This window comes from Centropristis striata, chromosome 4 (assembly GCF_030273125.1).
Source record: "Centropristis striata isolate RG_2023a ecotype Rhode Island chromosome 4, C.striata_1.0, whole genome shotgun sequence".
NCBI classification, from domain to species: domain Eukaryota; kingdom Metazoa; phylum Chordata; class Actinopteri; order Perciformes; family Serranidae; genus Centropristis; species Centropristis striata.
Genome location: NC_081520.1, coordinates 15,236,766 through 15,262,017, shown reverse-complemented (window position 1 = coordinate 15,262,017; position 25,252 = coordinate 15,236,766). Strand labels below are relative to the sequence as shown.

Genomic DNA, 25,252 nt, shown 5'->3' with positions numbered 1-25,252 from the left:
ACTGTGAAGACTTGTTATCTGACAGGATGTGTTGGAAAAGCTGTGAAAATATATCCATCAAGGCATTTTAATGTGTAGATGGGTGAATGAGTCAGACGGGGCTGGTTCTGTTTTCAAACTATTTAAAGTGGATGTTCACATTCAGACTAATTCTAAAGATATCAAAGGCAAATTTCAATTGGTACAGTTTTCTCTATTCAATTTGTTCTGGCCTTGGTGACATTTTGATCTGTCTCTGCAAATTAACCTCAGAGCATCAGTTTTGATCCACTTGATATTTGGACTGGTAAAAGCAGGAGCAAGGGAAATATAGCACATTGACATTCCTCCCCCTATCTGGTAATGAAATTGCTTAGCGCTATTGCATCCTTTCAAGCATCACACTGTGCTCGCTCATATGGATTTAATCCTGTTTAGAGAGGCTGTTGCTGAGGGCATTCGGCACAATGCCAGTTTGAAAGTAATCCATTGAGTCTTAAATAAGTTGGCCTCTTTCAAGTATAAATATCTGAATCAGCTTATTGGAAATGAATAATCAGAACTGATCTGAAACCTTGAGTATTTTAACTTTCAACATGCTGATACCATTTGTCTATACCAGGGGTCTCAAACTCAGATTACTTGGGGACCGCTGGAGGCAGTATCAAAATGACCAAAAAAAGACACAAAATTACTAGAAAAAGACACAAAATTACCATAAAAAGACACAAAATGACAAAAAAGACACCAAATGACTGAAAAAAACACTAAATTACTTTAAAAAGACACAAAATGACCAAAAAAATACACAGAATTACCAAAAAAGACAAATTATTACAAAAAAAATTAAAAGACACAAAATTACCAAAAAAAGACCACAAAATATCGTCACAAGGGCCACAATTTGCCCGCGGGCCATGAGTTTGAGACCCATGGTCTATACTAAATACAAAGTTCATCGCTGCTTGCAGCTTTAATTTATGTTGTTTTAATAGTTAATTTCCTATTATAACAATCTTAATTTAAAAAATCTTGCCAAGTTAAATTATCTGTCCATGCAGCAAGATAATTTCCTTCAGATTTAGTGTTTTTATCTTGTTTTTAGACACCCTTTTTTTGCAGTGTAGGTTTGTATAGAATCTAATGCCACTACCAGCACTCCACTGGACTATATTTTTTAAATAATTGAAAAAATTCATGATGACAAATTGAAGCCTGACCTTTGTCATAAAACCTTCAAATGTTGTATTGAGTCATGTACCAGTAAGACTCTGAAACAACTCATTTTATGTCATTCAATTCTAATTATAAAACCATATCTTAAGAGCTCACAGTGCTGTATATTTCACTGTCCTGTCCATTTAACTGAATATGAAAAACGTGCAGTATGATGCTAGGAATCTACATTTAAAGCACTGTAATACTGCAGGCTCAATTAGACTGAAAGCATGGGAGATAAGACAGGGGAAATTACATTATCACACCGGCAGAGTAGTATAATTCTGCCTGTTGACACAGTAGATAACATGATGACTTGGATATGACTGGGGGATTATAACGGCTAGATTTGATGACCGTCAAATGTCCTCTACGCTCCTAATGGAGTGTCACTTGTAACCAAATTGCTTTGCTTTATCTTACAGAAGCACTCTGCCTTCTGCTTTTTCCAAGGCTTTCAAACCCCATATATAGTGATAATAATAATGCAATTCTGAGTGGTTATGCTATATGCAAGTAATTTCTGCAAACATTCAAATTTATAACAAGAAACCGGTTGAAAATAAAGGTTAAAGATACTGTTCCTACACTTGTTGGTGTAATTGGTGTAACTTTCCATTATTAATTATTATTTCTTCACATGTGGTGTCAAATGAGTGTCATCTATAGTGTGAGTAGAGAGTGTCAATCTATATCTAATCAAAGGCACAGTCTGCATATTTAATATTAATTAACACTTTCTATTGTAGGGCTGTAATTAACACTTCAATATTGATTATTTTTTCCATTTGTCCAGTGATTATTCAGTCTATAGTTGTCAAACTTACCAGAGGTGACCCACAGAATGGATAAATAAATAATAAAACCATTAATATATTTACAACAATATGAAGCATGCTACAAGATATTAAAAAAAATAGAATTTCTACAAGATCATGACATGTTAATTGAGTGTTAATGAAATGTTAATTGAGCTGTAATCCATAATTATTTCAGCGCGATTTCACCTTCACTCACTTACTTTTTGCTGTTTCTTGACATTTTTGATTTTTGATCATTTTGCTTCATAGTGCACAAAATATAAATTAAAAATGGACCAAAATCAGACTCGCAGATAGACTAAAAACTAAGGAAGACTCATTTCTAAAGGCTGGGATAAATGGTTGCTATACATGTCAAAAAATGAAGAAATGTACAATATTTTTCATATATAATGTCAATTGCCCCCCAAAAGGCACTGTTCCTCTTTAATTCCCTACTTTATATCTTTCTCTCTCTTTGACTATACTCTACATAAAACCAATAAAAGAAAGTTTTTAAAAAATGGACCAAAATCATGTTGCCCATTGCAGTAAAGAAATGCTTTTTGTTACTTCAGTGCAATATTTTACCTTTTCTAAATGTCCAATTGATCATTATGTAACATTGCACCTGTCAGCAATGCCGCAAAATGATGATTGCTAATGTGTGAAACCTCAGTTTACTGCCCACTGTGGAGTAAATGCAGAGAACAGCATTAGACCGTAAATAAGATTATGGTTTGGAGTGTGAAACGTCTGTATTTGATTGACTGCAAATATCATGGTGTAATTAAAGTACATTATTACAACAAAGCTGCAAATTTACACGACAAGCTTACAACATCCCACAACAGTGCATATAAAAGGAGACGGAAACATTGCAGGCTCAGAGAGATTGTAGCTTCCTTTTGAAGTCACTCGTTCTGGTTGGCTGATGGAGCTGACAGGGTTATTTTGGGACAATGAAAATGCGCTGTGATTAATGGTTCAAAACAAAAACTCTATCCCGAGACGGTGTGTGTTCAGATGACTGGGGAGCTGATAGTCCATCTGAGCCGACACCTCTAAATTAGTGCTGGTATCATAGATGTAATATAGAGCTCTGCCCCTTAGTTTATCACATACACTCACCACACAGAATAACACCTTAAATCAACCTAAGAGCCATGTCATTTGTGACAGCGCCTCCCGTAGTGCGGCCCCGCTGCTCTGATGTCATCTGATCTCAGCGGATGAAAGCCCATCTTTGGGAAATTCAGAAGCCCCTTAATGGCACCTTCCCGAAACGCTCAGTCGCAAGGATTGGGCGTAGGCTGTAATTGGCTCAATATATCTCACCTAATCTGTTTCTGTCTGGAATGAGAAGCTAGAGGCTCCAGGAGAGACCTTTCACTCCAGTCATGATGCAAGAGAGGTCACCAATATGTGGAGGCATACCTCAAAAATTTAAATGCATCGCAGGCTGCAGTTGTAAAGCTCCCTCATCTGCTGTGCTGTGTCATATTTCAGCGAGGTCTGACAATGCTGGTGCTTCACAGCACACATAAAAAGGCTCCATTTTCTTCTATCTAGCAGAACCATTGTTGAGTGCTCTATCTCTTATCTCTGCACTACTCATTTTGGGTACCTCACAGTAGCACATTGTTCATTGTCACAGGCTTAAGAGATATTAATGAATGTGATTGCTCTATCCTCCACTTGTGTTTGGACTCAATGCACCTGTATTTGACTTGGGCTGGATAATTCTCGCTGCTATAATTTCCTGTGTGTCATACACTTTCTGGCACACTGGTAAAGCAACACCATTGTAATAAAACTGAATTCTGACTAGATTAAAGGTTTTTTTCATGTCTTTTTCGAGCTAATAGTCATTTTGAATTATTCAGAGGGTTACAGTGATTCAGATCACATCTTCCAGACTGACATATATCTGCCTCTTTATGTTTCGTTTCAGATTCAGAATGCAGATGATGTGTTGATTACTCCCTTGGAAAAATTTCGCAAGGAGCAAATTGCCGCTGCGAAGGTAAGAGACCACCTACACGTGCAATTAGGAGCTGAACATCGGAGGATATTTCATGTGTTGTTCTGACATCCTCGCCTTTTGCCCTAACTCCCCAACTCCCCTACAGTACGTAAATCATTAATTAAAAGTAAGACATGACACTGCAAGAGAGGTGGCATGATCAGACTGATGAGGGGTGTAAATAAAGACAGACAGTGTAATATTAAAAGATATTGTGAGACTTGTGAGTTGGAAGGTTAGGCTAATTTGTGTTTAATTAAAGGTGTTGATTCAAACAATTATCCTTTTTTGGCAGACACGTTCACAAATAGATATGTGGGTGCACTTTTTCTTTCACACAAATTTCAAACTTACTTTTTGAAAACCTCAGTGAAATAATTAGTTTTTTACACATTTAATTTAAGGTGTTTCTGTTCAAAGAAAACAAGTAAGTGTGCAAAGATACAGTCTTCCAGATGTGTGATATGTTGAAGGAAAAAAAAGTTAACATGTCAGACTGCTGTTCTCGCTTCTGTTCGACTTATTTAAAACATTTGTAATTTGATTACTGTAAACGTGCAGGATCTTGTACACTGCATTTGCTGTTTTTGTAATCTGATTACTGTAATCCTGTTACATGCAGTGCATTCGTCCCTAACCTTTTGGACATAGAGGATTGATATCAGTGGGGGTTCTGCAGAGAGTAGCTCCAAGGCATCCTGGTTCCACAGTGGTTATGTTGTTGAAGCTGGAGTTGACTGCACAGAACAGTGTGGGCTTGTTGCTACAAGCCATGCTTTCATTCCTGGCCAACGCAAAGGCATAAAATGAAAGTACTGCAGCTTGTTTGTGGTCTCTCCCTTGATGAGATCACACATGAACACGCTGGTAGAACTCAAGCCCTTACACAGAGCTCCCACTGAGTTTCTGAGTTCACTGCTAACTCTACACTGGACTCTGTGAATCATTTGCACATCTTTACATAGCACTAAACCCTGTGAGGGACATTCCAGCCTCAAAGTCACACTCTCACCCATTCTGATTTATTTTACATGACCTGACAGCCACTGGTCTGCAAAAGTAGTCATTATACCGCACTTCGCTCGTGTCTGCACAAACCAAGCTGCAATGTAAAGGAACTATTTCTCCTCTCAGTGCTGAGGTGTGACTATCAATCACTCTCCTTTTTACTGCCCGGACTAAATAACCATTGTCGTTTCATGTCCCAACCATCACATGTATCTACCGTAATGAAATGGCACATTTTGCTGCCATCTCTTCCTCTCACTGTCCCTCCCATCACAGTGCTGAGTGTTATTGCACCGACTCTCTATGTTTATAAAATGGTTTCTTAAAAGCCACAGCCCCCGTCACTCCCACTACCTCTTATTTCCTCCGACCACTTCCTCCTAATGGCTCTCTCCTCCTACGGCCCATCCCCCGCCAAACATTAGCCCAACTAGAGTGAGATAAAAGGCAGACATCACGAGTGGCTGAGCAACTTTCCACTGTTCCGAGAATCTGGAGGGATCTGCAGGCTGTCTGACCCTTCCAGTTACTGCGCTTCATGTCTGAGAACGTCAGATGGACAAACGGGGAGCTCTTGCCTTATTTGGCTATACTGCGAGTAATCCCACTGAGGTTACGTACCAGTGTATCAGCTTCTCGGGCACAAGCACAACACTTACACGGCCATAACACACCAGCAGACTGACTGCAGCACTACAGGACATATTAGGCACAGTCTGCTTCACACAAGGCTGAACCAAATGTTTTGGAATAAAAACCCCAAAACTTTGCACTGTGTTAAACAAATACACATCAAGAAAGCCAGCAGATTTCAAACAATCATGTTCTTCACTGGAACATGGTTTTACCATATGTGCAGGCTGCTAAACCACATTTGTAGAACTGAAATATTTGTTTCACTTCTTTTTTTAGTTTCAGACATATTGTTGTGAGCTGAAAGTTGTTAACTTCCCAGGCACAGAACAATACTTTCAGAACCGAAACAAGGAATAAAAATCTGTCCTGGTTGCAGGGTACATCCACTGTGCCACTGCGTCAACACAGTCAGTTCTTCTTTTCATCCACTTTTTTTGCCAACTGATCTCCTAAAACTTAGACCTCAACCTTGGGCCTGAACTCACGTAGTCCTGCTGTTCAGCTTGTCGATTTTTTTTTACCACTAACTAAACCATTGGAGGTAAACTGCCTAAAGCTGGGTCCACACTATCTGTGTGTATGTGTGTATTTATTGGTTGTCAAATATTTTTTAAGACCTTTAAATTCAAAAAGACCCCAGGGACACTTTATCAAGAAATACCAAGGGTGCCTAACTGGTGGGTGGCATTGGTGCTTTATCAAATTTTGACAATATTATATTCCCTTCAAGGGTCTTCAACGTCAGGGGCACCATAGGGGTCCCTCGCTCGCTGAGTGTGAGGAATTAGAGCAAACAGACCCAGATGGGAGTCAGATGGCCACGATAATTTGAGCTGTCCTCATCCTACAAAGGGACCGCAGACGTCAGATGATTCTTGGCTAGTTTGGGTCTCCAGAGGCAGGAATGACATTTGCATTCTTGCTGTGAAATCCCAAAATATGCTAGCCAAGACGTGGACGTGGAGTGGTGGGATCAATTTAAATGGTTTGGAGATTCTGTATGGTCACCAGTCATATAAATATATATACAGTATATATTTATACTTTGATTAACCCTGGGAGTTGTGGACTAATGTAATATAATAATATTTCACCCACATGACTGAAAGCCTTTTTTTTCTATCTGTCTCCTTTGAATTTCATATCAAAAAGCACTGGCTATTAGGGCTAGGCAAAAGCAAAAATGTAATACATGTTCAGTGTAATTGAATTGTAGATTAGATTTGATTAGATTCGACTATATTAATCCCACAGCGGGAAAATTTCTTTGTTACAGCCGACCACAACAATTGCACACAAAATAATTTCCCTTTTAGTTAAAGATAAAAAAATAAACAATCTAATAGAAAAAGACATTTAACAAGATACAATATACTATATACAACTTAGTGCAAATTAAGTGAAGTATGTGCAAATTATATGCAAAATGAGCAGAAAAGAAATAAATAAAACTACAACACTGTGCTGAATGATCATCTTTTTACAAAACTTGGAGATGTCAAAAGGTCGTCGTGATAAAGCTTCAAATTCTACAGTTACTGAAATTGATTAGCAAAATTGTCATTGACTAATTCTCTGTCGACCAACTAATCGATTGTTTGAGCACTAAATTATTCACACTGTTTATGTATCATAGAGTGTGATTACAGTTGCACACTGCACAACACAGCACAGTTTCCCCAACGACTCGTAACACAACATGATCGAAAAATTGAATTTATGTCCTGGAAATATGCAAATCATGTTCCATAATAAACTTTGTCAGATAGTCAGTCAATATGCTATTGATGAAGCAAAGGCATGCATTTACATTTACATTTACATTTAGTCATTTAGCAGACGCTTTTATCCAAAGCGACTTACAGGAAGAGTAAAAGCAAACAATCAAGGTATAGTGCAATAAGAGCTATTAGTGCTAGTGACAATTCTTTGAGGAGTAGACTTATCATGTGGTCTAGGAGAGAAGATGCTCTCTGAAGAGCTGGGTCTTCAGGAGTTTTTTAAAGGTAGAGAGGGACGCCCCTGCTCTGGTAGGAACTGGTAGTGCGTTCCACCAGCGGGGAACAAGCATGCAATAAGACAAAGAAACTGCTATTGGCTTTTGAAAAAAAATTCACCTAGTAACAGTGAGAAACAAAAGTGTCAGCAATGCAGATGACTCAAACGTTATGCTACAAATCCAGTAAAGTGCATGAATAAGGTGATGCAAATGAAACATTTCTTTCCATTATTCTCATGTCTCTCCCGTCATCTTCCACTGGGCCCTACCCAATAAAGCAGAAACACCATTAAAACAATCTTTCACAAAGTAATTACTTTTTCTCCTTCTGATCACCAGAATTTCACAAGGCAGTAAAAGTAGACCTTGAGAGGTCGGTCTTTACCTGTTTGACAGCAGCAGACATCCACTGTAAATTTATCCGATTCTTGCCTTTTGCAAAAGCAATATGCATTCAATTAGTTTATACAGCAACATCTTATGGAATTGGATTAAAGCTAAAGGGCCTGAAAATATAGTAAGTCGGGGTAGGAGTATTATTCAGTATTGTTAATGCACAGTGAAATATTTTTACATAATCTTCAAAAGAAAGATTGCTTCTTAAGGACGACTAATCTCACTGCTGTTTATTCATGCCTGTTTTTACCTGGATTTATGTTTTTACATACATTCTTCTGAAGGGCCGCTTTATTCTAATAACCTTTTATCCGAGGGACAGTATCTGCTACGCACTGACGTTAAACAATTACCTCATGGAATCATTTTGAAGGATGAGCTGACATAATGCCTTGTAGTTTTTGTATTATCTCCCGGTGTTTCCGCTGTTCTCTGGAGCCTAAAGTGACACTGAACACAAGACTGGGTGCTTCTGTTTCATGTCATTCTCTTTCTGTGGTCAACATCTTCTGTCAGACTTCTCTGTCTTTGGGGTTCATGAGGCAGAATTGCTGGGAAAGTGAACTTATTAGATAAACACAAGGCTAGCTAGTAATCTGCATTAAAATGGACACTAATGAAATTCAAAACAAACTCTTATTATTATAAATATCTCAATGCTGACGTAAAATGACTTCCTGTTACCTCGGCCACAATAAGGGTACTGTAAGGATGCTGCTGAGTCATCCCTGACCAGTGATGTCGTCCAAAACAAATAATCATCAGATGCGTCATCTCAATAAAGAGTTCCAAACTTCCTGGTGATTCAAATATTTTTCCCCACACATTATGTTGCTGATTAGTTGGTGAGTACAGGGTTTAGGTTGAAGAGGGAGAAGCTTAAGTGATCCATAAAAGACTTAATATGGATGTACAGCAGGGGTCTCAAACTCAAATTACCTGGGGGCCGCTGGAAGCAGGATCAAAATGACCAAAAAAAGACACAAAATGACCAATAAAAGACACAAAATGACCCAAAAAAGACACAAAATGACAGAAAAAAAACTTAATGACCCAAAAAAGACACAAAATGACCCAAAAATACACAAAATTACAAAAAAAGACACAGAATTACCAAAAAAGACACAAAATTATTAAAAAAGACACAAAATTGTTTTAAAAAGACACAAAATTACCCAAAAAAGTAATTAAAGGGACCTTCCACACACAACACGGTAAAGTGCCATTCATATAAAACTCACATTAAACTTTCATATCAAGGTGGGGGCCACAAAATATCGTCACGGGGGCCGCAATTGGCCCATGATGTACAGTATATTCATACAGAGCCTGCCAAACGTTTCACACCACAATAATAATGAAGAAGCTTTTGAAGGTTGATGAAGATGAAGGAACTGTCTTTTTTCTCACTGCTGCTTTGCTCACACCTTCAGAGTTGGCCTCAGATCAGATACCAAGGAAATATCTTTGTTCACCACTCACCAGAAATGTGTGCGTACACTGTAAAAAAAAAAAGTGTTGTTTTTACGGTAAAAAAAACGCAGCTGTGGTTGCCAGAACTTTATCGTAATAAATACGGTGCAACTTTTTCTAATATTACGGTAAAAGGATATTAGCACTGTTGATTTCATGTTTAAGATTGTAATTTTATTCCGTATTTTACTGTAAAAATAAAAAGTGTTTCCATCAAAAGAAATGCTGTTCTGCCATATAATTGACAAGAAAATACTTCATAAATGCCGCATAAATGAAAGACAGTGACAAAAAGTATTTTTACAAAAAATAAATGCAAAAATTACAGGGATGGCTAGTGTATATATAACATTATATCTTTGTTAAAAACACAGTGCCAGAGTATTTTATAGTTGAGTAATGTATTTTTTTTTATTCTGTTTTGGCTGATATACATTTACGATGTTTCATTGTTACTGAAACTGAATTAACCCATTTATCATTTTATGGTCTTTTACTGTCATGGTTTAGCAGTTTTTCATCATAAAATCTACAAACATTTTTTACAGTGTAGTATATGGAGCTTTTTTTAAAAACATTTTTATTACTTTAGATTTATTGCATCATGTGTGAGCACAGAGGCATTATTAAGTGTTTGTTTTTTCAGTCTACAGCTTAGCAGTTTTCGTCACACACACACACACACACACACTCACACAAAATATGGTATTTTTAGAAGTCTGGCTATTTGTTTTTCAACTCTTCAGAAGCAGATGTTCATAATTATTCCATGTTAATTGGCCAACTTCTTGCTGTCTGTGATGTCTCATCGGGAAGTAGGATTTCAGGTGAGGAGGGAGATATTTTCTGGCTTTGCAGCAAAGCAACTGAACCCAAGCCGAAGCCCTGTGTTCTCTCTGCCTCCCCTGTGGAAGCGAGACCAGCTCATGTGTGGTGGAGCATCAAAATAACCCGGCTATTGCTATTTAATCGCCATTCTGGACCCCAGCTCCAATTAGCTTTCTCTAATGAGCTCATAGATATAGGTTGCAGAGTTCTCCCTTTCATGTCACTGCTCAGAAAATCCATTTAAAATGAACCTGTGGTGAATATGCTGCACGTGATGCCTCGCTAGTCATTGATGTTTGTTTTATTCCAGGGTGTTGGACGGAAGTGAGGAAGTGTGCTGTGATATCTGGGGTTCTTTTCTCTATCCACACACACACACAGACACATTCAACCTCCCCGGCTGCTTACATCTGTTACCATGGTGATGAGAGGCTCAGATATGATGGCCCTGAGGCTCGTTAGGGCCAGCGTCAAAACTGGCAAAGTACGGCTAGCCTCCAAATATTCCTCCTGCAGTCTTCATGCCTGCTCACAGCGTTCTTTCTTTTTTAGCAAGCTGAGAACACCTGATGACCAGAAGAAAAGCTGCCTGCCGTTTTTCTCATCATTTTCCTCCCTGCAATGTTATATTAGCAATTAGCACACTCACCCATACTACAGCTGGCATCAAAGCGCTCTTAACAGCAACATGAGATTTGCCAGTTAGAAATTCCACTACAGAGGAATCTGCATCAGAATATTCTCCTCTTCCTGCATCTGATTTATTCATGAGGGCGAACAAAGCAATCAGATGAGGAAATCTCCCAAGTGGTAGTTTCATGTGTATTTTGTGCACCACAGAGTGTTTGGAAGTGCTGGGGCTTCATCCATTGCCAGCCAGCTGATTACTCAGGGGCGCGGGTGTTAGTTTGTGTCAGAAACTCCCCCTCTCATATGTTCTTCAGGGTATATATCTTTCCATATCTGTGTCCTCTGCCACCACGTGAAAGGCTTCAAAGCCTTTGCCTGCACTGCTCCCGCCTTCCCTCGGAGAGTCTTTGCAATTTAAATCGCTCATATTCCTGTCTGATTGCACAAACATATCCAGGGGGGGGAATGCGTTCACCACATGGACGAACCAACAAACACCTGGTGTTCTGCTAGGGTATCATTACGGTAGCGCCAGTTTATACACGTCCTGCCTGGATCAAAACAAAGCAGGACACTTTGGGTGACTTAATCAGGCTGGCTCTGCCTCACAGATTCACTGCAGCTCTGACTCACACCCCGCTTTTTGTAAGTGTGAAAGAGTTTGTCCAGACGTACTTCTTTTTTTTTTTTTTGCAAGACTTTTTCTGGCACGCTCACACTGGTCAGCAGAGCTGGGAGATTCCTGCTGTGACTGCGGGCCTCAGCTAAACCTAAAGCTCTTAATTTAATGTGATCCCTAGTGTGTGTGTGTTTGTGCAGTGCTTGCGAGCTTGTGTGTGTGTGTTGGTATTTTCCTCAGGGCTTCAGTTGCATGCATGCTCACAAAGTCACTAAGCTCGCGTCAACAGCAGTCACAATGGCAGACACTGCGCTCCCCTTTGTTCTCTAAAAAAAAAACCACTTGATCCTTGAGGGCAATTTATTCCCTGTCAGCATGATATCATATTTAATCATATGTTTATTTTACTACTCACCTGTTCATTTTTCTCTGTTTCTGAAAAGTGGTCATACATACAATTGATTTTTTTCTCCTGGAAAGATCATTCCTGGGCCAGGCATGACAAGAGAGATGGAAATAAGACGCTACTACATGAAATTATCTATTGATTTCTGTGCTGTTCTTGTAATAGTTATGTAGGAGGGTTACAGTGTCTCGTGGTGAATTCCTCCAGTGTGTTTAACTGCTGTGGGGGTCGCTGAGGCAGAACACTCTTCTAGGTCATATCAGTAGCTAGATTAGACTTGCTAAATTTCAGGGCCATGGGAATGAAAACAAACAAGCAGGATTTGGTTACATTGGCCGTTTCCTCACACTTTCCCCCACCTCCTCTTGCTCTGTCTCTCCACCAGCCCCTTTATGAATGTTTGCGTAGCGAGATGGGCATTGAGTGGGCAAAGCTTGGTTAGAGGTCAGACTTGCAGATGAGACACTTGAATGCACTCGCACAGACAATCAAACTCTAGTCAAGCAGAGAGAACCTAAGGCCTGCAGAGTGGATCTTTTCTCTTTTCTTTTTTTTGGGGCTGAAATGTTCAATCTCGTAGTCCATATGCTTTTATAGATGGGCATCTGGCATGAAAAGCCCATTTCCTGTTCCTTCCTCTGAGTCTTCTGGGACACCCTGTCTGAATCCTGGGACTTGTGACTATAGAGCTTGACTTGTCTTTGCAGGTGAAGCATAACAAGGAAGAAAAATGCAAACAGCATGCAGCCAGTCCTGCCTGTCACAGTGCCATATGCATTATATTACTGATGATATACACTCTACATATATATTTCTGAGAACTTATGTCCCCAACTGGAGCACATAGACAACAACAGCGAATATAATTGATAATGAATAGTCCTTATTGACAATGCCGACATTGTCTGCTCGTCATTACGCGGTCATATGCCCGCTTTATGACCTGTAATAATCTATTGACAGGAATTTTAAATGACATGTGGCAAATGGCATATGAAAATGCAGTGAGACCTCCACCTAGTGGCTGTTTAAAACACAAACCCCCCACTTTAGGAACACATGACACATTTTGGTAATGTTTAAGCCTTTTTTGTGTACCTTTTTTAGGAGGGGAAGAAGAAATTCGATAAGGAAACAGAGAAATACTACTCCACGCTTGAGAGACACCTCAACTTATCATCCAAAAAGAAGGAAGCATATCTCCAGGAGGTAAAACCAAAACAAATTGTCTGATCCCCCCAACATGTCTTTGAATAATGCTGCTTTATGGCTGAGTGTCTCCAAAAGAAATAAATAAATAAAGCTTTTGTTTGTGCACTTAGTTCCCTGAGCACACAGCGTTTCCAGGTGGTGACGTGAGCTTTAACTCTCTGTCCACACAGTCTTTGTTATGGCACTAACCCCGGGTGTTTGCTCATTCTCAGGCTGACATGCAGATTGATAAGGAGAGGCAACTCTTCTACGATGCCTCCCTTGAGTATGTTTTCAAAATACAAGAAGTGCAAGAAAAGAAGAAATTTGAGTTTGTTGAGCCGGTAAGCAAAGTATTAGTTTTGCATATTTTTGAGCTCATTTCGAGTTGAATGCATATTGAAGATGCAGTTATTGCTTTGTCTTTTCACTTTGTCATTTCAATATTAGTTTAAGTGGCATATAGTTAAACTGCCACAGAATCTTTGTGTTTACAGCTGATGGAAGTGGCTTTTTAAAAGCCTGCTGTCTCCTGAAGACAGGCACAATTATAAATCTCTCACAGGTTCACATCTAAGCTTGTATATTGCACACATTTGTCAGCTTCATCACACATTCTCTGTAATATAGTCGATCCTTTTGGGGAAGGTAGTGAGTAAAATTAGATAAAGTGGTTGTTGTCAACCAAAACAAGACAAAGTGCAAGAGAAATTCCCAGCCCCCACCTTCCAGATATGTGGAGTCAATTCTAACATCTTTAGCAGAGGAGTTACCAGGAAACATCAAGTTCTCTGGGCGTTAAATGTCTGAGATTGAAGCAAAGTAAAAAAAAAAAAAAAAAACACTCATTTGTTTACACCCACTGGCAGCTCACCCAGAACTCAGGCCAGAAATGTAAATCTCCAAGCCCCAGGTAGTGTTGGGGAAAATGACAAGGCTCAACCTTGCCTGTGATGAATCTGGGCTCAGATAAGATGGTTCATCCTTGAACATTTGATATACCAAGCATCATCCTAGAAATACAATCAGTGGTGTCAGAATTTGACTGAGAGCAGCTTTATGTTTGTAAGATCCTCCATGTTCGAGATGGGATCAGCTTTTTCCTCCAACAATACTGCAAAAGCCTTTTCCCACAACGGTCAAGGATGTTTGTGTGTAATATAGAAAATAAGATCAATATCTGTCTGCCATAAAGAGCTATAACCTTCTAAAACTTAACTTTTTTGGTCTCTTATGTGCAACATTCAAAGATGAAGGTATTTGTAAGGTATGCACATTCATGTTTTATTTATTTTAAAACAACCAACAACATAGTACACAGTGATAAGCAGAACATTTAAACACACATAAGGGAGAAAGAAAAAAAAACATACATGCACTTGGAGTATTGAACATAAGGTTGCAAAGGGGTGGAAAATTTTCAGTAAATTTCCAGAAACTTTCCATGGGAAGTTAAGCTGGGGAATATTGGAAATATTCAAAATGTAGGAAAAAAAAAAAAACATGACATTTCAACAGATTAATTTGTATGTAAAACTTTATCAAGTTTTTTTAATTTATTGAACAATCAATTCTTTCATTGAATAACAAAAATATTCAAAGTGTTTAATTAAAAAAGTCCCATTCAACATGTAAATGTTGAATTGAACCTGTGATGGGGGAATGCACAGTGCAGGTAGGGGGTGTGGCCTCAATAGGGGGCGTGGTCAGGGCAGCCTGCAGTAAGCATTTTGCTGTATTATATAGATATTCAAGTGTACTTGCATGAAATCTGGTTGCTTTAGTCAAGATTATGATACAAATATATTTCCCCCTACTTAAGTTTCCTTTTAAGGGGCAACCTTAATTTTTTATTTTATTTTGTTTATTCCCATTAATTACCAAGGAAAGTCTCCAAATGTGAAAATACCCGGAAATTTTGCAACCCTAATTGAACATACTGTATTTTTGCTACCTTCCAAGAAAAAGCATGGGAAAGAAAAAAAAAATAAAGTATGATATGCATATGTTCCACAGGCATACACACATTTAAAATAGAAAGATTTGATAAATTAATCTGTCTTCAGAGTACAATCCTTTTTACAATGTGTACATTATAATGAGTTTTACTCCTTAATGTCAACGGATGGTGACATTTACTCTGACAAACCAAATGATAGCACAGAATTAAAGTACAAAATGTGCTTCTTAGGCAACAGAATTCTAATTAGATCCATGGTTGAAAAAATAAAATCACTACAAACTGTATTCCCCCTGTTTTAGAGATCGTGAACGATAATTGTGTGATTACAGTAGTGATTATCATTTTGTGTTGTAATGTCCCTTTTTAAAATGTGCTCTCTCTCTCTCTTTCTCTCATGTGAATTAGTAATCAAGTTCTATATTAACTCAGTAAATCACCCTTAAATATTGTTCCTCTCCAGCTCCTGGCCTTTCTTCAGGGTTTGTTTACATTCTACCATGAAGGATATGAGCTGGCTCACGAATTTGAGCCGTACAAACAGCAGCTCCAGTTCAACCTACAGAACGTAAGTCTCAACACCTCAGGGGTTGTACGCGAAGGCAACCAGCCACGTAATCAGATTCTGCAGCTTATCATACCCCGATATAACAAGCAGAGTTTTCACAAATGGATAGCTGTGTGATTAAATGAGATTCTTTGCTGCACAGAGGATCAATATTTCCAGAGTGTTGTATTGCAGGCAGTTACTGCAGGCCATTTAATGGTGCTGTGTCAAAAAAGAGTTAGAATTGGGAGTAAAACTACAGCTGCAGCCATGCCCTCTCCTTCCATCACCATGACCTCACCACTTGCAGCCTGAGGGCTCAAATTTCTCTCTGACCCAAAATGTCAGTGCCATTGCCCTGACAATTTCCACTCCGTAACCCTCTCTCCATGTCCTCAGATGCAGAGGGCTCTAATAGGAGCTGGAGAAGGTGAGGCTGCCTCAGCATCTCTCTAGTACAGGATATGGAGCAGCCTCATACTGACCTTTTTGAATCAAAAAAGGGGGATTCATGAGAGCATTAATAATTGAGTCTATGTCCTAATTTTGGAACACCTTACGTGTATTCTTCCAACATAAATTCTGTATATTTGAATTAGGTGCTTTGTGTGTTTTTCTAGATAGTTTGCCAACGTGTTCTTTCCCCAGGTGTTCCCATGCCGTTGCAAAAATGTGAAGCATTTGTCAAATGTTTGACGTTTTTCCTTTATTCGTTTCAGTCTGCTCCTTGACGTAGGCAGAATAAAAGCACTTGAGATGAGAAATTGCAGAAAAAAAGTGCAGCTACACAAGACTTCCTCTGTTAATGCAATTATAATCCAATCCTGCATTTTCTGCGCAGACACGAAACAACTTTGTGAGCACTAAGCAGGAAGTGGAGAAGCTGATGAAGAGGATAAGGTCTGCAGATCAGGACTATAAACCCCCAGGCCCATGGACGATGGAAGGCTTCCTGTACGTCCAGGAGAAACGTGAGTCTTTGGAGCCGGGCTCCCAGCCAGCCAGGCCCTCTTACTCTCTCCCCCCCACCTCTCTTATAAGTGCATGGTTTTACATCTATCACCATAAACATGTCTAGAGTTTTCCCAAGCCTCTTCAGAGGAGATCCTCTCACACAGAGCTCATAATTCATCCTGTTTACCGATTCACTTTGATGTGTTCTCAAACAAGGGGGGAGAAACCCAAATGGTAGATTTTTATCAGCAGCGATAAACAACATTTGATTCATCACACTTTAATTGCAAATTGATTTTTAGAAGTCTTTCCAGAAGCCTGTGATTCAGAGAAAAATATTTTGGCTCAAGCACTATTTTCTTCATTTTTTGTCCTAGGTCCCCTGGGATGCACTTGGACACGTCACTACTGCACGTATGAGAAAGGCAGCAAGACCTTCAGCATGAGCAACACTGAAAACAAGTCGGCTGGGAAACAGGTAGTTTAGTTTTCTCTTGTTCAGTTCAGTTAGTTTAGTTAAGTTTAGTTTAGTTGCTTTGGTTCAGTTTAGTTGCACATACAAATGATAAAAGCTGAAAGAGACAGCAACTATAATCTCTGTGGGTGAAACAAAGAACTCCCTTGAGCTTTACAAGAATGTTTCACCCCAGAGGGGAAATAGGAGAAAAAAAGTCAAGATGACAGGACTGCGACTTTGGAAGAGAAAAATCGAAAGACTTGTTAACTCAAGGCGAACAAAAATGGTTCAAACATAACAAAATCCACAAATAACAAGAAAGGGGAACTCAAGGAATGAAAATACTCTTTTAACAGAGAAAGTTTGGGTTTCTTGTTGTTTGCACAATAAGCTGAACAGATTCACATCATTTACAAGCATTAGCGCTAAAAAAATGACTGAAATCTTCATGAGACTTCACACAGATCATATAATCAAGTTATAATTATATCCTACTATTTGTATTAGATCAACAGCCTCCTATATGTTTTTGGATTTAATAGAATGATTGTTTTACTGTTTTTAGACTTGTATACTGCCCTACAAAGTCTAACTGCAGTAACTACATTTTGGGTCAAAATTGAGTTATAACTTATAATGAACTCCTTGATGTCTGTTTTAGCTTTTGACAAAGTTTTAGATTTCAAATTTGCTTCATAGCAAATAAATAATGATATCAAAATCGCAGTAACTACAAAATCCAACTCAAAACCACAGCAGACTGCAGTAAGTGCAATTAATATGGTCTGGTCTGACTGGGATACAGTGTAGCCTTGTATTTCTTCTTTGTGTTGAATAGACAGAGTTGAAGACAAAAAATAACAGAAATTATAAGTTTATTTGATAGGGCAATTATTATCTACATATTTGTTTAAGTAAAAAAGTGAGAGTGAAATTATATTAAGACTAAAATACAACATTGCTTTATAGTATTAACTCTAAAATACGCAAATATTTGAATAGAGTTGTCTAACACTTTTAAATAGACTTGTAACAAAATCAATTTGAAAATGTTTTTTCACTGAAAAACAAAATATAAAAGATGAAAAAAGACAGCAAAATTGTAGTTACTCAGAGTGCAGTATTACATTTTTGGGATTAAAGGTCAAATAAATCATCATGATTTATGTGCATCAATATTACATCATCAATACATGTAGAAATAAGTGTCATATGAGTTACCTACCTATAACCCATTTGGCTGGCCAGTAAAAAAAAAACATAAAAAAATTAAAAGCAGTATTTTCTCAGTGTTACCCTTTGCGTAGTTCCTGCAGTTAGACTTTGTAGGGCAATATAAGCATTTGCAAGAGAAGGTGAGGGCCACATCTTCAATTTAAGGCTGCAATTTAACTTCACTCATGTACATTATGTTTATTTTTAGAATGGTCTTGTCCTGAACCAGCCAGAGATGTTCAAGCTCAAGTCCTGCATTCGGAGGAAAACGGACTCCATCGACAAGCGTTTCTGCTTTGATATCGAAGTGGTGGAGAGGTCTGTGATTGTCTACATTTTTTCTCAAAAGTGTCTAACAACTTACATGGACTGAAAACATTCACAAAACATGATATTTAACACTATTACCAACACCTCAAGCATGTTTATATTCCATCTCTAGTTAGAACAGTGTATTTGAAATCAATAAGGAAGAAAATTCACATTTCCAAATTCAAAAACCACAAATCTACCATATGATTTAATGCTTCCATGTAAATTGGTATAAATAATAATAGTCCCCATGGTATTTTTTAAGTAATTATACATTTTGAAGTGGAATTTAAGACTGAAGGTTTTGTTTATAGCAAGCAAAAGCCACCCACATGGAAAGTGTTGAATTCATGTTTTTTTATTTATAACTAACCTTTTTGAAGATTCAAGAAACGCATGTGGGATTTTGTGTTCTCATGCATTTTGTGTTCTATTGAACCCAATTGATACTGGCAATTAACCTAGATTATCATGGGAGTACTCAGCAATGCAAGAGCTGTTCAGGTTTGATTAACATCTTCAAAGACTCCCTGTTTACCAGATGTTTTCAGCTCTGTTTGTATCCTGCATGTTCCTCAAGTCCTCTCCCTCCCAAGCTCCTGTTTGTTGAATGTCCACAACATCGATATTTACTCTATTTTTGAACCCATTTCCGTCTTTTCTCTGTGTTCATGTCAATGTAGAAATGACATCTATCGTGGAACTCTTTTCAGACCGCTTCAGTTTTTCTGTAAAGTCCGGTATGTGAACTGACCAGTGCTGCCCTCTCAGAGCAGTTGCATGTGCTGCATGTGTGCTGCTAATCATATCATTCACTCAATCTTCTAATAAAATACCTATGCCTTCTTAGCACTTCACAAAATCCTTTGCTCAATATGGGCTGAAGGACACAGACATATTCTTAAATCATTTCTACTTTTCTGCAATTACTCAAAAAACACATTGATTCATGTCTTTGTGGGAATCAATTGATCATTTTGCATCTCTTTATAAGTTTGAGATCTTTAGCTGTATGGGAACCTTTTAACTGATTTGTATTTAATGTTTTACTGGGGAATAGGATAAGGGATTGGCCAAAGATCAAACACCTTCAAGTTGGCTTCCTGCTGATGAACAGCGGCTGAATTGATCAAGCCAGACGTTATGAGAGCTTGATATGAGCTCATTATTGTAATGTGCACTTCAGAATATAGAGCTAGCTCATCACGGTGCGTTATTGTTGCACAGCACCAGCAGGGCCAGCACTGCTCACCCTTGGTGAGTGTTGCTGAGCATGGACAATAACTGCAGTTTATTTGCAGGACAACTCATTTATCATAAACGGCGATGCCCCAAGGTGCTTGTTCCAACCACAAGGACAATGTGGGCCAAGCTCCAGTCAGCTTCAAGCTCATCCATTCATCCTCATTATAATAAACATGCTGTTACACCTATAGCCCCGCCAGAATCAGACCATTCCAAAACCTCTTTAAAGGGTTGTTTCACACAAATTAGTAAAAGGGTGTTCATCCATGGAAATGGTTTTATTTGCCCAGTTTGGCCAATAAAAATAATTTAATTTGTGGTGCTCAAAGCAATTAAAAATGTTGTTTGAAGCTCAGATAGGCATTTTTCTGCCACAGGAAAAAGATTAGTAAAGTACAGCTTCTCCGTTCTGTTTCTTAGATCCTTCCAACAGACAAGCCTGCACATATGCACACAATACATACAGTAACCTGTACAAGTAGAGAGTAGAGTCATTCATTTCAATTAATCCAGTCACGATTGTGATCCCAATGGTGTTATACCACAGTGTGCAGAAGGAAGAGGATGGTTTTTTAGAAGGTGCAACAGATGCCGGACTTTCTCGTAAAGCAGTAGTTGTTTTTATATAAATCCAAATGTTTATTGAGAGAGTTTCATACAGAAGTATTTTTTTTATTTAATAAATGTGATTTTTTCTCAACCATAAACTGTTGTTCTGTTAACATAAGTTAACATAACCAAATATTTCTTGTTTTAAATCAGTGTATCCAGGGTTAAAAAACATCACGATTTGAAATGTCTGTGGTTTGCAGATTGTACAATACCAACATTTATTCTGAAGACTGGCCTGCTCTTTTGGAAGTTCATCTTTGTTTTTTGCACTGCAGTTTAGGCTGCTATAGAAACTTTTTCTGCTGTACTTTCTGATCCTGAATCAGGCTTTCGTCATCTGAAAGGACGTGCACATGCATCTGCATTTGTAGAACAGCCAATAAAAACACAGATTCTCCAAAACGACGGCCAAAGTCTCCCGTAACAGGCTCAATTTGTTGAAGGCAGAAAATTGAGCCAAGAGGAGCAGGTGCAGGAGTCTAGTTTTCTCTCAGACCACTTGGATTACATAATGCTGAAAGGTTATTTTTGCATTGTGTGCCCAGTGACACCAGAAACAAAACAAAACAAAACAAACACTGCCTACCCAAGCTTTAACATCTTCATCTCTGGATAATCCACAAACCTCACAGTCAACAGTTTTCATAGAGACTTCCTGAGTACTTCTCAAGAAAACTGATAACATGGTGTCCCTGTTGCTGTTAAAGATGTTGTTGATGAATCTTTTAATATGTTTTTAATGTTTTGAGCCTCACAAATAAAATTCCTTCCACGTCTATTGCATTGAAGTGTGGAAGCATTAATATCAGATACAGATATTTCAGAACATGGTCGCATAAATCCATAACTATCCGCATGGCCAGATCCTCCAGGAGGTAACATTAAGAATGTGGGGTGATTTTCTTCATTTGGTTATAATTACCTGTTAATCGCAACACATGCAACTTGACATGGCTCCATGCTACTAACTAACTCTCACTACTGGGTGTTTTTGTTTGCCATGTTATCATAAATTACTACTATATCAGCTGCTGGTGATGCTCAGAGCAGTTTTAAGCTATGCAGCACATAATGAGGTGATACGTGAACTGCTGTGCCGTAGAACGCCAATGTTGTGAAGGTGTATGCATGTGGGGTGCAAAAAAAACAAATCACTGTAATATTAACCACATGTAGCATTTAATTGGGAGTGGAATGCGAAGCACCGAGCCGAGCGAGTCAAGCATTTGCACATGAGCTATTTTAGTCACACTAGTCCTTTTATAGTGGTCTCAGCCAGTGTAAACAAGGTCTGTCCAGGGGCCCCAAGGCAATGAGATCAGACTGAGAGCAGCTTTTCTCTGAAATCTTTCCAGGCATGGCGTTATGACACTGCAGGCACTGTCAGAGTCCAACAGAAGATTGTGGCTGGAGGCCATGGATGGCAAGGAGCCGGTGAGGAACTCTGCCTGTTAGTCTTTGAAATATTCATCTGGGGCTGGCTGCTGTTTGCCCATGATGTGTTTTACTTGTTTGTTTGACAACAATATAACAGCAAAGCTGAATAATTTGCCACTGGCACCCTCTTCTGGTGGGTTCAACTTAAGTCTCTTTAAGAAACCATGACCTCACCGGCCAGTTGAGCTCATAATTTATGGGTCTCAAACTTGCGGCCCTTGTGACGATATTTTGTGGCCCCAACCTTGATATGAAAGTTTAATGTTTTATATGAATGGCACTTTACCGTGTTGGTGTGGAAGGTCCCTTTAATTACTTTTTTTGGTAATTCCGGTCCTTTTTTTTAATATAATTTTGTCTTTTTTAGTAATTTTGTGTATTTTTTTGTTCATTTTGCATCTTTTTTTGTTAGTTCTGTGTCTTTTTTGGTCATTTTGTGTTTTTTTTTTAAGTAATTTAGTATTTTCTGTCATTTTGTGTCTTTTTTGGGTCATTTTGTGTCTTCTTTAAAAAATAATTTTATCTTTTGTGGTAATTCTGTGTATTTTTTTGGTAATTTTGGTGTCTTTTTTGTCATTTTGTGTATTTTTTAAGTAATTTTGTGTCTTTTTTGGTCTTTTTGTGTCTTTTTTTTAGTAATTTTGTGTCTTTTTTTGGTAATTTTGATACGGCCCCCAGGTAATTTGAGTTTGATAATAGGACAGTCCACTTAAAGCATATCAATGACTTGATTACCTTCTTTTCAGGATTTTACCAAATGGTTCTTTGATGTAATAATGCATTTCTGTAAACTTTCTCTAGATTTACAACCTGCCAGCAATATTAAGCAAAAAGGAGGAAAGTAAGTGTTTGTTTTTCTTTCCAACCCACTTTCAGCATTGAAATGCATAAATTTAGCTTTCTAATACTTTAAATACGTTCCCCAACACACACATATCAGACACACACTTTGTTACCTATAGCTATCTCTGCTCATTAACACAATTACTTGACATACACCCACTCAGCTGACATAGCGAAGCCTTCGAGCACAAGGGTTGTATCTTATTAGTCAGAGCACAACCATAGGGGAGAGCTTGTTATTCCTGCATGATGCGTGGTTAACCCAGGCGGTAATTGACGTGTCAACTCTATTCTCACGTTGTATTACAGCATTTCTTAATGAGGCAGGCTTTAACTTCGTAAGGAGATGCATTGACCTGGTGGAGACGAGAGGTGAGGCATTTAAATCGCTCAGCTTTTATCCCTCAAATGACTTAAATGCAGCCTGGCTGTGATTTTGAATAACAATGCATTTCATTCATTAGTGGACATGGCAACACAGTGCATTTGCATAAGTCTTAACTAAACAGAAAATCTTTGGTCCTTCTTGTAATTCTTTAATTTCCTTTCTCATTGCCACCCAGGCATAACTACAATGGGACTGTACAGAATTGGAGGAGTCAACTCCAAAGTACAGAAGCTGATGACCACAGTCTTTTGTAAGTAGCTTTAAAATCTGAAAAAATAACATTTATTTTCCCACTCCCACGTCTGTAGAATAGAAACTACAAATGTGGCTCCTTTTCAGATGGACTGGAGCCGCATGGAATTGTTTTATAATCTATTTAGAGTATGTTTTTGTATTGTATACACAGTATTAAATGAAGAGAATTCTGTAATATCAAGAAGCCTGATTTTGACAGCCAGTTGAATCTCAAGCTCTAAGAACCATAATGTGACTGTAGAGTGAGGAAAGAGGTCCTCCTTGTGGTGTGACAGTGTAAAAGCCAGTTGGCCTCATATTACTTTGTCATTACCTTATTAGATGACCCAGTGTAATCCTGTTTGCATACATGTGAACAGGAAATGTCTGATTGATTTATTTAAGCCTGATTTCCGTCTCTGTGAGACACCACGCTCGTTCTCCTCTCTAGTCTCTCCACACAAGAAGACAGTCACTGTTTTAATGCTCATTTTAAACAGCCTGTCAGGTTGTATTTGTTGCTTTACACAGTTTACAGCTGCTGTGCTATAAAATTACAATGTGATTCCAACAGCATCCAAGGCACCTGTGGATATGGATCTGGATCCAGAGACGTGGGACAACAAAACTATCACCAGCGGCCTGAAGAATTACCTCAGGTCAGCTCGCCCCACCAGCTGCATGTCCTTAGCTTTCAGGAATCATCATTATCTTCATAATGCCTCTTTGAAACCTCCCTGGTGTTAGTCATGCATTCACCGCTGCCAGTGACTCACACAGGAAGATGGCTGCATTCAAAAGACCCGTGCACTTTGAAAATAAACGACAACTGTTCTCTTTATTCGCCAGGTGTCTCTCTGAGCCTCTAATGACCTTCAGGCTCCACAAAGATTTTATCATGGCTGTCAGTAAGTTGTAAAGAAAGTTACTCTAAAGGCTGAAATATATATTTTATATGTTTTATTATACATGAAAGAGAGATTTAGAAGTTGGCAGAGCATGGTCTCATTAAGGACTCGGCACTAATAAAGCATGTACATCTGTTAACAGTAGAAAATGCTGCATTTAATCAAGGATGGGTGAAGTGTATCTGTGCCAGAAGGTAGCCCATTTTAATTGGAAACGTCAGGGTTTTTTACATTTGTTTTGAGCAGATTGAAGTTGTCTTACATATTGTAAATTGCTAGCTAAACTTTTCAGGGAAACTGACTTTGAGCTGAACTGCAGTTCATTTAAAATGAGAGCTTTGTGAACACTACACCCAGACATTGACTTTGAGAAGAACCAAGTGAGCAAAGATTGAACCAATTAAACAGTTTCCATTTCTGAAAAGGCATCACACCGTGTGCATCACATAACTCTCCTGTCATGTCAAATTGACACGTTTAATTGGCTAAATCTCTACTCATTTTCTTTCCTTTCTGCTCATGGATAAAGAGTCTCAAGCGAATGTGAATTGCATTTGCATTTATTTATATACACAAGTTCAATTTTAAAAATCTTATGTTAAAGTTGATATATAACTACATTAAACACATTGCATGTCAGGATAATAAATACAATACGATCTTTTGTTACTCAGATTGCAGTCTCTGTAATACTTACTGGACAGATTTAAAACCTTTCCTTTCTATAAGTCAGTACTTGGGAGCTTGGCATTTGTTATGTTAGTGCTGTATATGAGCCTCTTGATCAATTTATATCAATTTGCCTTTCGTCAGAGTCAGATGACCAGAACTACAGAGTGTGTGCTGTCCACGCTTTGGTTCATAAGCTGCCTGAGAGGAACAAGGAAATGCTGGAGCTACTAATAAAACACCTCGTCACGTACGTAACTCT

General features: G+C 38.4%; 1 protein-coding gene across 2 annotated transcripts in view; it reads left to right on the top strand.

Annotated features, from left to right (window-relative positions):
* Window positions 1-25,252, top strand: part of LOC131969423 (rho GTPase-activating protein 42) — an 80,575-nt gene that overhangs the window by 47,618 nt on the left and 7,705 nt on the right. The window contains exons 4-18 of one of the 2 annotated variants that reach the window (XM_059330414.1): window positions 3,952-4,023; window positions 13,126-13,227; window positions 13,443-13,553; window positions 15,633-15,737; window positions 16,558-16,687; window positions 17,048-17,148; window positions 18,551-18,660; window positions 19,338-19,394; window positions 21,867-21,945; window positions 22,750-22,789; window positions 23,101-23,163; window positions 23,355-23,429; window positions 23,988-24,072; window positions 24,263-24,321; window positions 25,135-25,240. In XM_059330414.1, the coding sequence (XP_059186397.1) occupies window positions 3,952-4,023; window positions 13,126-13,227; window positions 13,443-13,553; window positions 15,633-15,737; window positions 16,558-16,687; window positions 17,048-17,148; window positions 18,551-18,660; window positions 19,338-19,394; window positions 21,867-21,945; window positions 22,750-22,789; window positions 23,101-23,163; window positions 23,355-23,429; window positions 23,988-24,072; window positions 24,263-24,321; window positions 25,135-25,240 (1,295 nt within the window). The remainder of the gene's footprint in view (window positions 1-3,951; window positions 4,024-13,125; window positions 13,228-13,442; window positions 13,554-15,632; window positions 15,738-16,557; window positions 16,688-17,047; window positions 17,149-18,550; window positions 18,661-19,337; window positions 19,395-21,866; window positions 21,946-22,749; window positions 22,790-23,100; window positions 23,164-23,354; window positions 23,430-23,987; window positions 24,073-24,262; window positions 24,322-25,134; window positions 25,241-25,252) is intronic. The other variant, XM_059330415.1, reaches the window with a different exon arrangement.